Source organism: Zootoca vivipara, chromosome 2 (assembly GCF_963506605.1).
Source record: "Zootoca vivipara chromosome 2, rZooViv1.1, whole genome shotgun sequence".
In the NCBI taxonomy this organism is placed as follows: domain Eukaryota; kingdom Metazoa; phylum Chordata; class Lepidosauria; order Squamata; family Lacertidae; genus Zootoca; species Zootoca vivipara.
This window is the reverse complement of record NC_083277.1, coordinates 57,894,865-57,907,819: the sequence shown is the minus strand read 5'-3', so window position 1 is coordinate 57,907,819 and position 12,955 is coordinate 57,894,865. Positions and strand designations below refer to the sequence as shown.

The 12,955-nt window shown below is 44.5% G+C and overlaps 1 protein-coding gene across 1 annotated transcript; it reads left to right on the top strand.

Moving 5' to 3' along the window:
• The first annotated feature begins 759 nt into the window (after nucleotides 1–759).
• On the top strand, nucleotides 760–5,721 carry LOC132591647 (eukaryotic translation initiation factor 4E-like). Its single transcript, XM_060271037.1, has 7 exons — nucleotides 760–768; nucleotides 1,769–1,857; nucleotides 3,085–3,180; nucleotides 3,684–3,747; nucleotides 3,995–4,108; nucleotides 5,112–5,251; nucleotides 5,607–5,721. The coding sequence occupies exons 1-7, from the start codon at nucleotides 760–762 to the stop codon at nucleotides 5,719–5,721; spliced, it is 627 nt and encodes a 208-aa protein (XP_060127020.1).
• The last annotated feature ends 7,234 nt before the right edge of the window (nucleotides 5,722–12,955 follow it).

Genomic DNA, 12,955 nt, shown 5'->3' with positions numbered 1-12,955 from the left:
TAGGACTCATGGCAGCTCCTGTGAGCACAACTATTAAGTTGACTTGAGCCCTAAGTCCTGATAGCCACAATCTTCACATAAGGCTATTCTTTTTTGGTAATGTTCTTCCATATGCAGACTAGGATATCAGTGCGAAGGTTACATCTGGCCATTTTACCTGGTGTGCTAATTCTGTACATGCAGGGAAGTTTGGTTTTTAAAAAAAAATATGGCGGGGGGAATTTGGTTTTTCAAAAAATATGGCCCCACATGCCCACTCACAATCAAAAATGGTCCCGCTTAATTCCACGTTCATTCATTTGGTCATTCAGGAATTATTAAAATATTGACATCCTGGCCTTTTAGTGTAAATTTCATAAAGCAATATGAAATAAATTATTGAAAAAGACACAGGATCAACATATATGTGCCTCATAAAAGCCTGCCAAAATTAAAATATCTTCAGTAACTGGTGAAAAACAGTAGGGGAGGTGGCCAACAACCCTTCATACCTGTAGCTCAGTCAGTAGAGCATGAGACTCTTAATCTCAGGGTTGTGGGTTTGAGCCCCACGTTGGGCAAAAGATTCCTGCATTGCAAGGAGTTGGACCAGATGACCTTCATGCTCCCTTCCAAGTCTACAATTCTATGATATGGCTGCAACCACTAAGAAGGTCATTCCTTATTCCGCTCAGCTGTGCCTTCACCTTAGGCAGGAGACACAGAGAATGACCTCTCCTTTCTGATTCTGGGGGACAGACAGGAATGAGATGGGAGGTGATGCCTAAGGTATCCTAAACCATTTCGGGTTTTAAAAGGTAATCATAAGCACAAAATAGTTGGTAATGGGCAAAATACCCTTAGATTAGTGTAATAAATGTTTCAAAGTTGGACCCAGACCTTCCCTATTTTATTCCTTCCCACACAACCATCTTTTCCATGGAGATTGCCAGTAGTACATGTGAAAAGGATCTATGTGTCTCAGTAGACTACAAACTTAACATGAGTCAACAGTGTGATGCAGCAGCAAAAAAATAGCTGGTGCTCTTCTAGGCTGCATCAGCAGAAGTATAGTGTCCGGATCAAGGGAAGTAATAGTCCTGTTCTACTCTGCCTTGGTAAGACCACACCTGGGGGACTGTGTCCAGTTCTGGGCATCACAATTTAAGAAGGATATTGACAAGTCTGAACGTGTGTGGAAGAGGCAGAAAATAACATCAGCAGCACTTGATCTCTCTGATCCTGTTTATCAAGCAGCAAACAAGTGCCCTTTTGAACGCTCTGTCCTGTACCCTAGAGCAGGCCGAAGGAGGAGGAGGCAGCTGGTGGCCTGTCCTTTTATGTGTAGGGTTTTGATCCCTTTGCCCCAGGTACTGTCAACCATTTACTGTACTGGGCCCTAGGGAAGCTGGCTATGTTCCTCCCTGAAGCCAGAATAAAGCTGGGAGCAGCTCCTCTTTCTCTTGTGAAGCTTTTTTCCCAGAAAGCTGTGTGAGAATACACTCACTTTCTGAATTCTTGGCAAAACACAGACAATATATGTAACATGAATTTCCTCTATTTATAGCAGTGTGTTTCAGATGGAAAAATAATAATTTCCCAGCTTTTATTGCTGTCCCTAAGAGAGAACAAGAGCTCAAACAAAACACATAGCTCCACCAACTTATCTGGCTTTGCTGTTTGTCCAGCCAGTTGTAGCCTGTACAGGGGACCACCTGCCTGGGGGTGAATGTGTACAAGGAGCCTGTAGTGCCTGTTGTAATGAATTGTCCACTTATCCAAACATCAGGCAAGCCCTCATGAGGAGCAGTGGATGCACAAGGCCAGGAGAGGAGAGGAGGCTGTGGAATGCTTCAGCAAGCACCCCCTGCAGAACAGGTAAGTACATCGGGTCAATGGCCCATCTGGTCCAGCAGCTTGTTTTCACGGTGGTTGACCAGATGCCTGTGGGAAGCCTGCAAGCTGGGCACGAGCACCACAGCATTCGACCTACCTGTGATTCCCAGCAACTGGTAATCAGAGGCGTAATGCTAGCAGAATGCCAAAATGCTTGGATCTCCCAGTGTGTCCAGATCTCCCCTCCAGTGCAATAATGTTAAGGCTCACTTTCCCACTGCTTATTGATGGCTGCTAACCAAAAAGATCCTGGCAAGGTGCAACCAAATGTGGTCAAGGGAGCTGTGCTATGATACAGCAGATACTCATCGCCAAGAAATCCTTGCTATTTTTGGATTCAAGGAACACTTCCAATGCTACTGCGTGCTTCCATAAATCACTGTTAAACATGAAAAAATCATTTACTTTCACCCTGTTCTTGCTTCCTCCTTTTCAAAGGAGGGAGGAGTGGGGAATGCTCTTAAAGAGTCCTACTGGATCATATGAAAGGCCCGTCTAGTTCAGAATCTTGTTTCCCACACTAGTTAACTAAGATGCCTATAGAGAAGCCCATAAGTTGAGCATGGAGGCAACCGCATCCTCCTTCTGTTGTTGCCTAGCAGATGATTTTCAAGGGGCACATACTGCTTCTGATACTGGAGGTATACGGAGCCATCATGAGTAGTCACCATCAATCACCTTATCATCCATGGATCTGCCTAGTCCCCTTTTAAAGCTGTCCAAGTTGGTAGCCATCACCTCTTATGGCAGCAAATCCTATGTATTATGTAAAGAAGTTATTCCATTCTTCTGTCCTGAATTTCCTACCATTCATCTCTTGAAACCACTCCTATATTATATTCCCTTGCACTGGGAGAAGGAGAGAGAACCTGCATCTGTGTCTCTGGAGAAGTTCAAGAAAATATTTGTTTTACTTATTTATACAGATATTTATATACTGCTGTTCATACAAAAAATAATAATCAGAGTGGTTTACAAAACCACATTGTTTATCAGTGCAACCCACATCCCACCTTAAGGTTGCCTTATTACAGTAGGTCTAATTAAATGTGAAATGAGAAGAGTGTGACATAGCACCTTCCAGTCCAAACAGGTAGCATTCACACGTGGCAAGATGTGCTGGGTGTTTTGTGTGTACATAGAGCCTCACACAGGGGAGTGTATGTGCATAGCTAGTGGCTTAATTTTGCCTTCCGTTCATCTCCGTAGGTGGGCCCTTTGGTTCTTCAAAAATGACAAGAGTAAGACCTGGCAGGATAACTTGCGGCTTATCACCAAATTCGACACCGTGGAAGACTTCTGGGCGTGAGTGCATTCCAGTCCTTCCTCTGACAGCTAGAGTCCCTGGAACAGCCTCGCCAGAAGAAGGAAGGCCATTGTGGGATTCAACCAACAGTGGGGAATAAATATTGTGGCCCTGTGGATGTTGCTGGACTCCTCACTCCCATCAGACCCAGCTGGCATGGTCAGGGATGATGGGACCTGGGTTCTCCATACCAATCCATTCACTTTTGAAAACCATGTTCCGGTACTTGTACCTGCGGGCTAAACAAGTCCTAAGCAGCACTTGAATGTTAAAAGTGGTTGAGAGAGATGTGTGCTGCGGGGAGCTCCGAATGAACCATAGTTTCCTGTGGTATTTGCCTGGATTTAGTGGAAACTCCTCTCAAGGCAGTTTCCAAGGGCCACCTGCTTTGGGGCTGTTCACGCAATATACCTTGCATTAACATCAGGAGCAGCAGGTTCCTTATGCAAGTCCACCCATTCTGTTCTCCTGACATGTCTATCTTCCCTCCTTGAGACTGCAGGCTGTATAGCAACATCCAACTGGCCAGCAAGTTGACATCAGGCTGCGACTATTCCCTTTTCAAGGTAAGTCTTGCTGGTTATTCCTGTTTTGTTAACACTCTGTACCTCCTGTAGGGAGGGAAACAGGCTCTCAAGTGGTAGTCTTGGGGTCTCTTGCTGTATGGGATTTCCCACACACCACAGGGCTACACGTGGCTTGTTGCTGTGGATCTAGTGCATTGTGGTGGACTAAGAAAGCCTTGCAACTTCGTGTAGTTTTTTGTGTGTATGTGTAAGAGCTGTATATACTGAGATCCTGCATTTCCTGCAGGATGGCATTGAGCCGATGTGGGAAGATAACCGGAATAAGCGCGGTGGGCGTTGGCTTATCACATTGTCCAAGCAGCAGCGGCATGCAGAGCTTGACCGTTTCTGGCTGGAGACTGTAAGTAGGCAGAACGCTGTGTGGGTGCTTCTCCTTTATGAAATGTAGCATTTGCCCTGCTTTCTGGCCATGTTTCTGGGTTGGGCATAGAGCACTTCCCATTCTTTCTCGGGCAGGCGGGAGCTGCTCCCCAAAGTGACCCTCCTTCGTTAGTTCCCCTTCTCAGCCAAGGTCTTTGCCCGCCTTCTGCTCTCCAGGTGTTTTGAACTACCAACTCCCATCACCTGTTCTGCTGGCTGGGGCTGATGGGATTGGTAGCAGTGTTAGGAACTGAGATATGAAATCTAGGAGCTAAATGGCACCTTAAACCTAGGTTATGGGTGCAACAACGGAATATCTAGGCACACTTTTTTATAACAGGAATACAAACTAACTGCAGCTAAAGTATTGTTTTCATTTTTCACATGGTTTCCCCCTGCCCACCCCTCTAATATTCTTAAGAGGGTCTCTTCTCCTGTCTGCAGAGAGTAGCTGGAAGTAGGGAGGCAGAAAAAGGTCTTCCTTTTCTTTCATTCTGCAGTTTTAATCTGAATTCTGCACCCAGAGCTCAGAAACGGCTCACACTAATGAAATTCCCTGTCACAAAATGCGCCTAGAACAATGGACGTTTTGAACACTGATTGGTAGTCCAAAGCATATGGAGAATGTCAGGTTGGTGAAGGATGGCTTATTGTGTTCAGGCAACTTGCAACACATGGCAGCATGAGATGAAGGGGAAGAGGAAAGGATGTATGGCATTTATCTGCTCGGATGAACTTTCCTTCCCCCCCCCCCCTCACTCAAACACACAATCCCCAATTCCTCTGATGCCTGCTGGATTTCTGAGCTGAGCCAGCTATTCTGATCCTTCCCGAGTAGTGTAGCTCTTGTCTTTGGGCAGGAAAACAGCTTAAAGACCCTTATGAGGCAAGAAATATTCCCCACTGTATTTAACCATGGTACATCAAGCAGTAGTTTGCATCTGGTTCCCTGTTTGCTTCATGGGTTTTCCTCTTCTGTGTAGCTGCTGTGCCTGATTGGAGAGATGTTTGATGACTACAGTGAAGATGTCTGTGGGGCAGTCATCAACATCCGTGCTAAGGGGGACAAGATCGCAATCTGGACCCAGGAGGCAGAGAACCGAGATGGCGTAATACATATTGGGTAGCTGACAGACAGTTCCCTTTGTTGAGATATGTGTGTGAAATGCTGAGCAACACACAGGAGGGCTAATGCCAACCACATTATGTAAGGCAGAGCGTGTTTGTATAATTAAACACAAATAGAATTACTAAGGGGTGTGTGTGTGTGTGTGTGTTAAGAGTTTGAAACCTTTATGCATGAGGAATGCCAGCTATGCAATGAGTTTGTAGGTGTCTATAACAGCCTAGGGAAAGGACTCTTGGTGGAAATGGATGATATGTGCGTACACACTACAAAAGAGACAAAAGAGAGATGAGCTAAGATAGCCAGCTGTCTGGAGTACAACTTAATTACGGTATTTTTTTCTCTCTTTCAGGCGTGTTTACAAGGAACGCCTGGGCCTGTCTTCCAAAATGGTGATTGGTTATCAGGCTCATGCAGACACTGCCACCAAGAGTGGCTCCCTCATGAAGAACAAATTTGTGGTGTGAAACCACTACAATAGACCTTTGAAGTCGGCATGATCTCTGGGGAAGCAGGATGGGTGGATATAGCATGGCATTGGCATAATGCTCCCATAATTTGGCTCTCAACATTATTAAAGAATTGAGGCTAAACAGGTTGTAATTTTTTTGGTCCTGAGTTGAAACTTTGGGGGAAACCACCCAGTCTTGGTGTCAACATCCATCTTTCCCTTCCTTTGTGCTGAGAGGGTTTGCCTGGAACTGAACTTCATTACCAAGTGTGCCATTTGCACACAAGCCTGCTGTTCTTACATGCCGACACATGGTTGGGATCTTTTTTGAAACTGAGATAGTGGCATGTCTGGAAACCTAAAGATTTTGAGAGTCAAAAAATACCAATTGCAAATTCTCTTCCCCCCCCCAGTAGTTGGATCCTTCCTAGCCTTTCAGATTTCTGAATAAAACAAATGGATTGCTTGGATCACCCTGGTTTTCATGGAAGGAAGGCTGACATCTGCTGCCCCCATAAGGGGAAATGTAGAAAGAGTGGCCTACCCATGCTCAGTTTTTTCATATGAGCAACTATGCATTTGCTAAATGCAGGAAGACTTAAGAGTCAGTTCTAGTATAAATACTTGTATTGCGGTAGTTTTTAGGTGGTTTATAGTCCGCAGCATGGGCGTAGCCAGGATTTTGTTAGTGGGGGCAGGACCAACGTGATTGGTCAGTTAAGTATTTCTATTGTTTTACTTGGTTGAGGGGGGCAGTTGCACCCTGCACCTCCCTTCACTATGCCCAGGGTCTGCAGTAAAGATTCCTGGAGAACAGGCGAAGTTCCAGCAGACTGGAGGAGGGCAAGAGGACCCAAACAATTACCGCCCAGTCAGCCTGACATCAATACCAGGAAAGATTCTAGAGCAGATCATTAACCAAACAGTCTGTGAGCACCTAGAAAGAAACTCTGTGATCACTAAAAGTCAGCATGGGTTTCTGAAAAATAAGTCATGTCAGACTAATCGGATCTCATTTTTTGACAGAATTACAAGCCTGGTAGATGAAGGGAACGCTGTGGATGTAGCCTATCTTGATTTCAGCAAGGCCTTTGACAAGGTGCCCCGTGATATTCTTGTAAAGAAGCTGGTAAAATGCGGGCTAGACAATGCTACCATTCAGTGGATTTGTAACTGGCTGACTGACCGAACCCAAAGGGTGCTCATCAATGGCTCCTCCTCATCCTGGAAAGTAGTGACTAGTGGGGTGCCACAGGGTTCTGTCTTGGGCCCAGTCTTTATTCAACATCTTTATCAATGACTTGGATGATGGGCTTGAGGGCATCCTGAGCAAGTTTGCAGATGACACCAAACTAGGAGGGGTGGCTAATACCCCAGAGAACAGGATCACACTTTAAAATGACCTTAACAGATTAGACAACTGGGCCAAAGCAAACAAGATGAATTTTAACAAGGAGAAATGTAAAGTACTACACTTGGGCAAAAAAAATGAAAGGCACAAATACAGGATGGGAGACACCTGGCTTGAGAACAGTACATGTGAAAAGGATCTAGAAGTCTTGGTAGACCACAAACTTGACATGAGTCAGCAGTGTGATGCAGCAGCTAAAAAAGCCAATGCAATTCTGGGCTGCATCAATAGGGGTATAGCATCTAGATCTAGGGAAGTAATAGTACCACTGTATTCTGCTCTGGTCAGACCTCACCTGGAGTACTGTGTCCAGTTCTGGGCACCACAGTTCAAGGATACTGACAAGCTGGAACGTGTCCAGAAGAGGGCAACCAAAATGGTCAAAGGCCTGGAAACGATGCCTTATGAGGAACGGCTTAGGGAGCTGGGTATGTTTAGCCTGGAGAAGAGAAGGTTAAGGGGTGATATGATAGCCATGTTCAAATATATAAAAGGATGTCATATGGAGGAGGGAGAAAGATTGTTTTCGGCTGCTCCAGAGAAGCGGACACGGAGCAATGGATTCAAACTTCAAGAAAGAAGATTCCACCTAAACATTAGGAAGAACTTCCTGACAGTAAGAGCTGTTCGGCAGTGGAATTTGCTACCAAGGAGTGTGGTGGAGTCTCCTCCTTTGGAGGTCTTTAAGCAGAGGTTTGACAGGCATATGTCAAGAATGCTTTGATGGTGTTTCCTGCTTGGCAGGGGGTTGGACTGGATGGCCCTTGTGGTCTCTTCCGATTCTATGATTCTATGCAGTAGAGTTTGGTCTGTTAAGGCAGATGCAGCACTGCCCCTCCAGCCTCGGTCTGCCCTTAGTGAGCCCCCACTTTCCTGCCTGCTTCCTTACAAACCAGTCTAGGAGGTAGCGGTGCATGCCAATTCCTTCCTCCTTAGACTCAGTGCTGTCCTTTATTAAACTCAGCAAGAAAGAGATGGGGGCAAAATTAGCTGACTCTGTCTGTCATTGACTCTGGTTCCACCTGCTGTTGCTTTCCCCTCCTGACCCAATGGGCAACAGCCACCACTGATCTGTCTAATCTGCTGCTGCCAGACTTCACCACCAGTCCTTCAGACCTCCCTGCAGCCTGGTGCTAATGGGCTGGCCTCTGCTGCGAGCAGGAGCTGCTGAATTAAAAGGATTGCAGTGCCTGCTTCCTGTTCTGAAGCAGCTTGTATGACTCTTAAGGATGTAGCAGAGCTGACTTGAAAGTCGATGAGGTTGCTTCCTGGGATTAGCCTCTGTAATAAGAGATGATATCAGGCTTGCTCTTGCAACTCAGAGCTGCAGCTACCACAGCACTATCCCATTCATGGCAACTGACAAAGTGAGCAGCAGGATGTCTGGTCATAACTACCGGTAGCTCTAGTATCAAGAGCCCAGGTACTTCAACAAAACTATGATATCTTTGTGTGTTTGATGAGGGGCACTGGGTAACTGTGGTATAGGAGGCCCCTTGTTGGGTGCTGTTACTGAGCAATGAGTGTCAATGCAAGAGCAGCTTTATCTTCTGCAGAGGCAGCCTTTGTTAATCCTCTGAATCTAGAGGTATGTGAGTAAGGACAGTGGAGGCTGGTGCATTTGGGTGAATGGGTCACTGTCCCACCAACCTTTATCTACCGTAACTTTTTTCTTATTCTTATTACTTGCAGTCAGTGCATAGAGGGCCACTCTGTGTTACAAAGCTATTATTGCTCAGTAGGCATCATAGCAAGTTTTAAAATATACTTTAACTGAGTGCAGTCTGCTATTTCCTTAATTGTTAGCTACCCAAATTCTGTACGAATGATCGATTTAAAAAACACTACCTCCCATGATCCATAGGCAGCAGGAGTTCGTTGGATTTATTGGGTTGGATCTAGGCAGGCATGCTATTGAAACCAATGGAAGTTGAGTTGGTAATTATTTGTGTCCTGTTGACTTCAATGGGTTTACTCAGAGAATGATTTAGCCTGAATCCAACCCATAAAAAAACACAAGAACTTGCTTAAACGTTTCAGTGATGGCTCCAGGTGCAGTCTTCTTCATAAAAAGGCATGTCTCTAAGATGCATCTACAAACAAATCATGTTTTTTGCTTCAAAATTGCTGCTTTGCTCATCCACAAATTTAATTGAGTAAAACCCACACAACCAATCAACTAATGCTTCTCTAAGTTGGCCCATGCTAAGGTTGACAGCAACTGAATGTTAGCACAGTACATAAAGAAATTGGGAGAGGCAGCAAAAGCATGTATTATGGGCAACTTCAGTTACCAGCAGGCTTAAATGTCAATTCAGGTCATGACATGGATACAATTTCTAGATTCAAAAGGAGATTGTGCTTTGTCACAGTTAATTATAGAAGCAGCAAAAGGAGACGGAATTTGATTCAACTAACAATGGATTCCTGCATGTCAACTCAGAAATGAGCCCCATTTGGTTCAATGGGTCTTACTCTCTCAGGTAAGTGTGATAGGATTTGCGCATTGTGGTGGGCAAAACATGGTACACAATATTTGTGCTAACATACACACAGAGAGAAATAAATGCTGTGCTGTATTTCTGAAAACAGAGCACACTCATATTTAGTGTTGTGAGAGAATTTCTCCAGTAAGAGGATTATGTAATAAGAGATGAAATGATACAGTTAGTGTCACATTCTTTAGGCAGCAAAGCAACAGCATAATAGAGCCTGAACACTTAGGCTAATCAAATAGAAATCTGCCAACAGGCAAGCTAAGTAGAATTTGGAAGACCAAATTGGTGGTAATAAAGTAACAAAATAAAAACCCTTTCAGTTAAGGAGGAAGAAGCTGCCCAGAGCTGTTAGATGACAAACATGTAAAAGAGAGTGCTCAAAACAGAAAGATTGGAATAGCAGCCCCTGGTTTTTAGCTTCAGCTAGGGAACTGGGTCTGTATCCTGTAGGGAACATCCTGTAGGGAATAGGATGTCTAGGTGCACTTTTTTAAATAACAAGAATACAAAGCTGAAAATGAACAAACTGTAGCTAAAATATTATGTTCATCTTTCACATGGTCTATTTGCATCTTAGCCTTCCTCTGTTGACCCCTCTCCTTGTTCCAAGACAGGGGTGTAACTTGCTGGATTTTGAAACAGGACATTGTTATATGACTTGTGCTCTTTAAGGACAGTCACGGAAAGAGCACACAAGGTTCTTCAAATAACTAAACAAAAGACGAAAATAAAAACCAAGGAAATCACTAAACAGGAGGGGGTTGGTTTTGAGGGCCAAGACAAAAACCCTAAATGAGGTGCATTTGCCATGGGAGAATGTGTGACTACAAATCAGGCTTCCTCAAACTCGGCCCTCCAGATGTTTTGAGACTACAATTCCCACCATCCCTGACCACTGGTCCTGCTAGCTAGGGATCATGGGAGTTGTAGGCCAAAAACATCTGGAGGGCCGAAGTTTGGGGATGCCTGATCTAGACAGGAGAATGCTTAGTGATTCCACCAGAACTTCAATAGCTTTCACTTTATCATCAACCTCACCCTTGATCAGTCCATGCAAAAGGTTAACTTTTTGGACACTGCAGTGTAATTTCCTGGTGGACATATAAGCACCACCTTATATTGATCACTATACATCCCTACATGCTTTCAGCTTTCACCCAGAGCATACCACAAAATCCACTATATACAGTCAAGGCCTATGATACAATTGCATCTGTTCAGATGCACAAGATTCTTTTTTTTAAATCAGGTGTCCCTCTAACTACGATCCCCACCCAATGAAGAGGTAAATCAGAACAACAAGGGCAGACATAGGAATAACTTAATATAAAACCCAGGAGAGAAAATGCCAGGACACCAGTTCTTATCTCTGACAGTTCTTAGCTGAAACCGCTCAAATGTATAATTGATGATCTGCAGCCCATTCTAGAAAATGACACTTTCCTCTCACAGGCCTGAGGTGGGAAGCCTGTACTTGCTTATATACCGTGTTAGAAACCAAGATATGAAAGCTAGGAGCTAAATGGCACCTTAAACTTAGGTTATGGCAGCAACAACAGGATGTCTAGGTGCACTTTTTTAAATAACAAGAATACAAAGCTGAAAATGAACAAACTGTAGCTAAAATATTATGTTCATCTTTCACATGGTCTATTCCTTCCCCTGCCCACCCCCTAGTATTCTTAAGAAGGTCTCTTATCCATTCTTAAGAGAGTAGCTGGAAGTGAAGAGGTAGAAAAAGGTTCTATTTCCTTCCATTCTGCAGTTTTAATCTGAAATCTTAGGCACAGTACTGTGCCCAGAGCTCAGAAACTGCTCGTGCTAATGAAATTCCCTGTCGCAAAATGCACCAAGAACAATGGGAATTTCGAACACTGCTTATATACAGTCCCCTGCAGAGGTGCCAAGTCCTAGGGGCCGTGGGGACTTCGGCCCCCACAATAAAATATTTGAGGGGACCAGGCCCCCACAAAGTTGATGGACATTCAAATGGTGTGTGTGCACTGCATCATGTGATCGATTATGCAAGGCGGGGCATAATATTTTATTCAAGTTGGCACCCCGGTCCCCTGATCTAAAAGAACTACTTGCCAGCAACAACAGGCCATGTGACATATGAACACAGGGACCAGCTCTTGTAGCAGACCCAGATGCTAATTCTGTCTCCATGTGTTTACTCTGGCAACACCATTAGAGCAGCTAATAATGTAATTAGGGGTTTATTTACCTGTTCCTGTTCTTATAATTGCCATGGCAAGCAATGTTCTTCTGCATTCTACAGAAGGCAAGCAGGTCAGTCTCTGTGCAAAAGAACAGATGGGAAGAAATCTAGCATCACAAATGGCAACATTTTAAAAATAAATAAATAGTGGACCAACATTTCAGCATTTGAGGACAGTCTCTGTAAGTGACTCTTAGAGTGGCCATCCTGGAGCAAAGAAACTTCAAAAGGAGAATGAAACATGAAGCTGCTGAAACGCAATCCAGCAAGTTGTTCAATGCTATCACTTGTGGACTGAACCGAGAAAGGATTCTTAACACGATTTTTGTGCTTAATTGGCTAACCAATGCAACGATGCATGTGTTATCAACAACACAATTGTGACCAGAAAGTAAATAAAGAAGAAAAAGGAAATAGGTGGAAATGGGAGCTGCTGAAAAGGAACATACCAACCACTGACAACACAGTGCTGCACTGCGCCTGACACCTTGGTTTGGACCAAATTGAGGTTGATAGTACCGTGGATTTTTTATTTTACTTTTTGCATTTTCTGGTTGGGGAAAGAACAAGTTTACTGAACCAAGCGAGCAGAATGCCACTTGGATGAGGAAGATGTCATATAGATGACACTAAATCAGCGACGTACACATAGATTCAAAGCTACAGCCTGTATTCTTGCCTCATGTGCTGCAGCAGTGTCGAGCTTCCTTTTACAGTAAATGGCGCATAGTATCTAAGGCCAGCCAAGTTATTTTACCTCAAGCGCCTCTCCCTCCTCCCTGGCAGTAGAGGTGCAGCAACAATAAATTAAATAACCCACAATTTGCTGCCCTTCCTTCCATGACACCCCAAATCAGCTTGCGTGAGAGGCCGCCGCCTCTCTCTGCCCAAGGGCAGGGCCAGCCTTGTTACTGAGGTAATGTGTGTGACAAGTGTGGAGTACTTATACTGCGCTACGTTAAGTATTTATTATTATTATTATTTTTAAAAAACCCAGGTCATGCGAGTCCAAGTCAGGTGTGTGTCTGCCTGTGTGCCTGTCTCTTTCTGTCTCTGTCTGTTCTGCATGCGCGCGCACAAGCAGCAGCCTACCCGCCGCTCCCGGAGCTTGGCTCTGCAA

Coding starts and splice junctions, on each gene's coding strand:
- LOC132591647 (XM_060271037.1), top strand. Junction 3,181..3,683: donor ACCGTGGAAGACTTCTGGGC/GTGAGTGCATTC, acceptor TTGAGACTGCAG/GCTGTATAGCAACATCCAAC. Junction 4,109..5,111: donor ACCGTTTCTGGCTGGAGACT/GTAAGTAGGCAG, acceptor TCTTCTGTGTAG/CTGCTGTGCCTGATTGGAGA.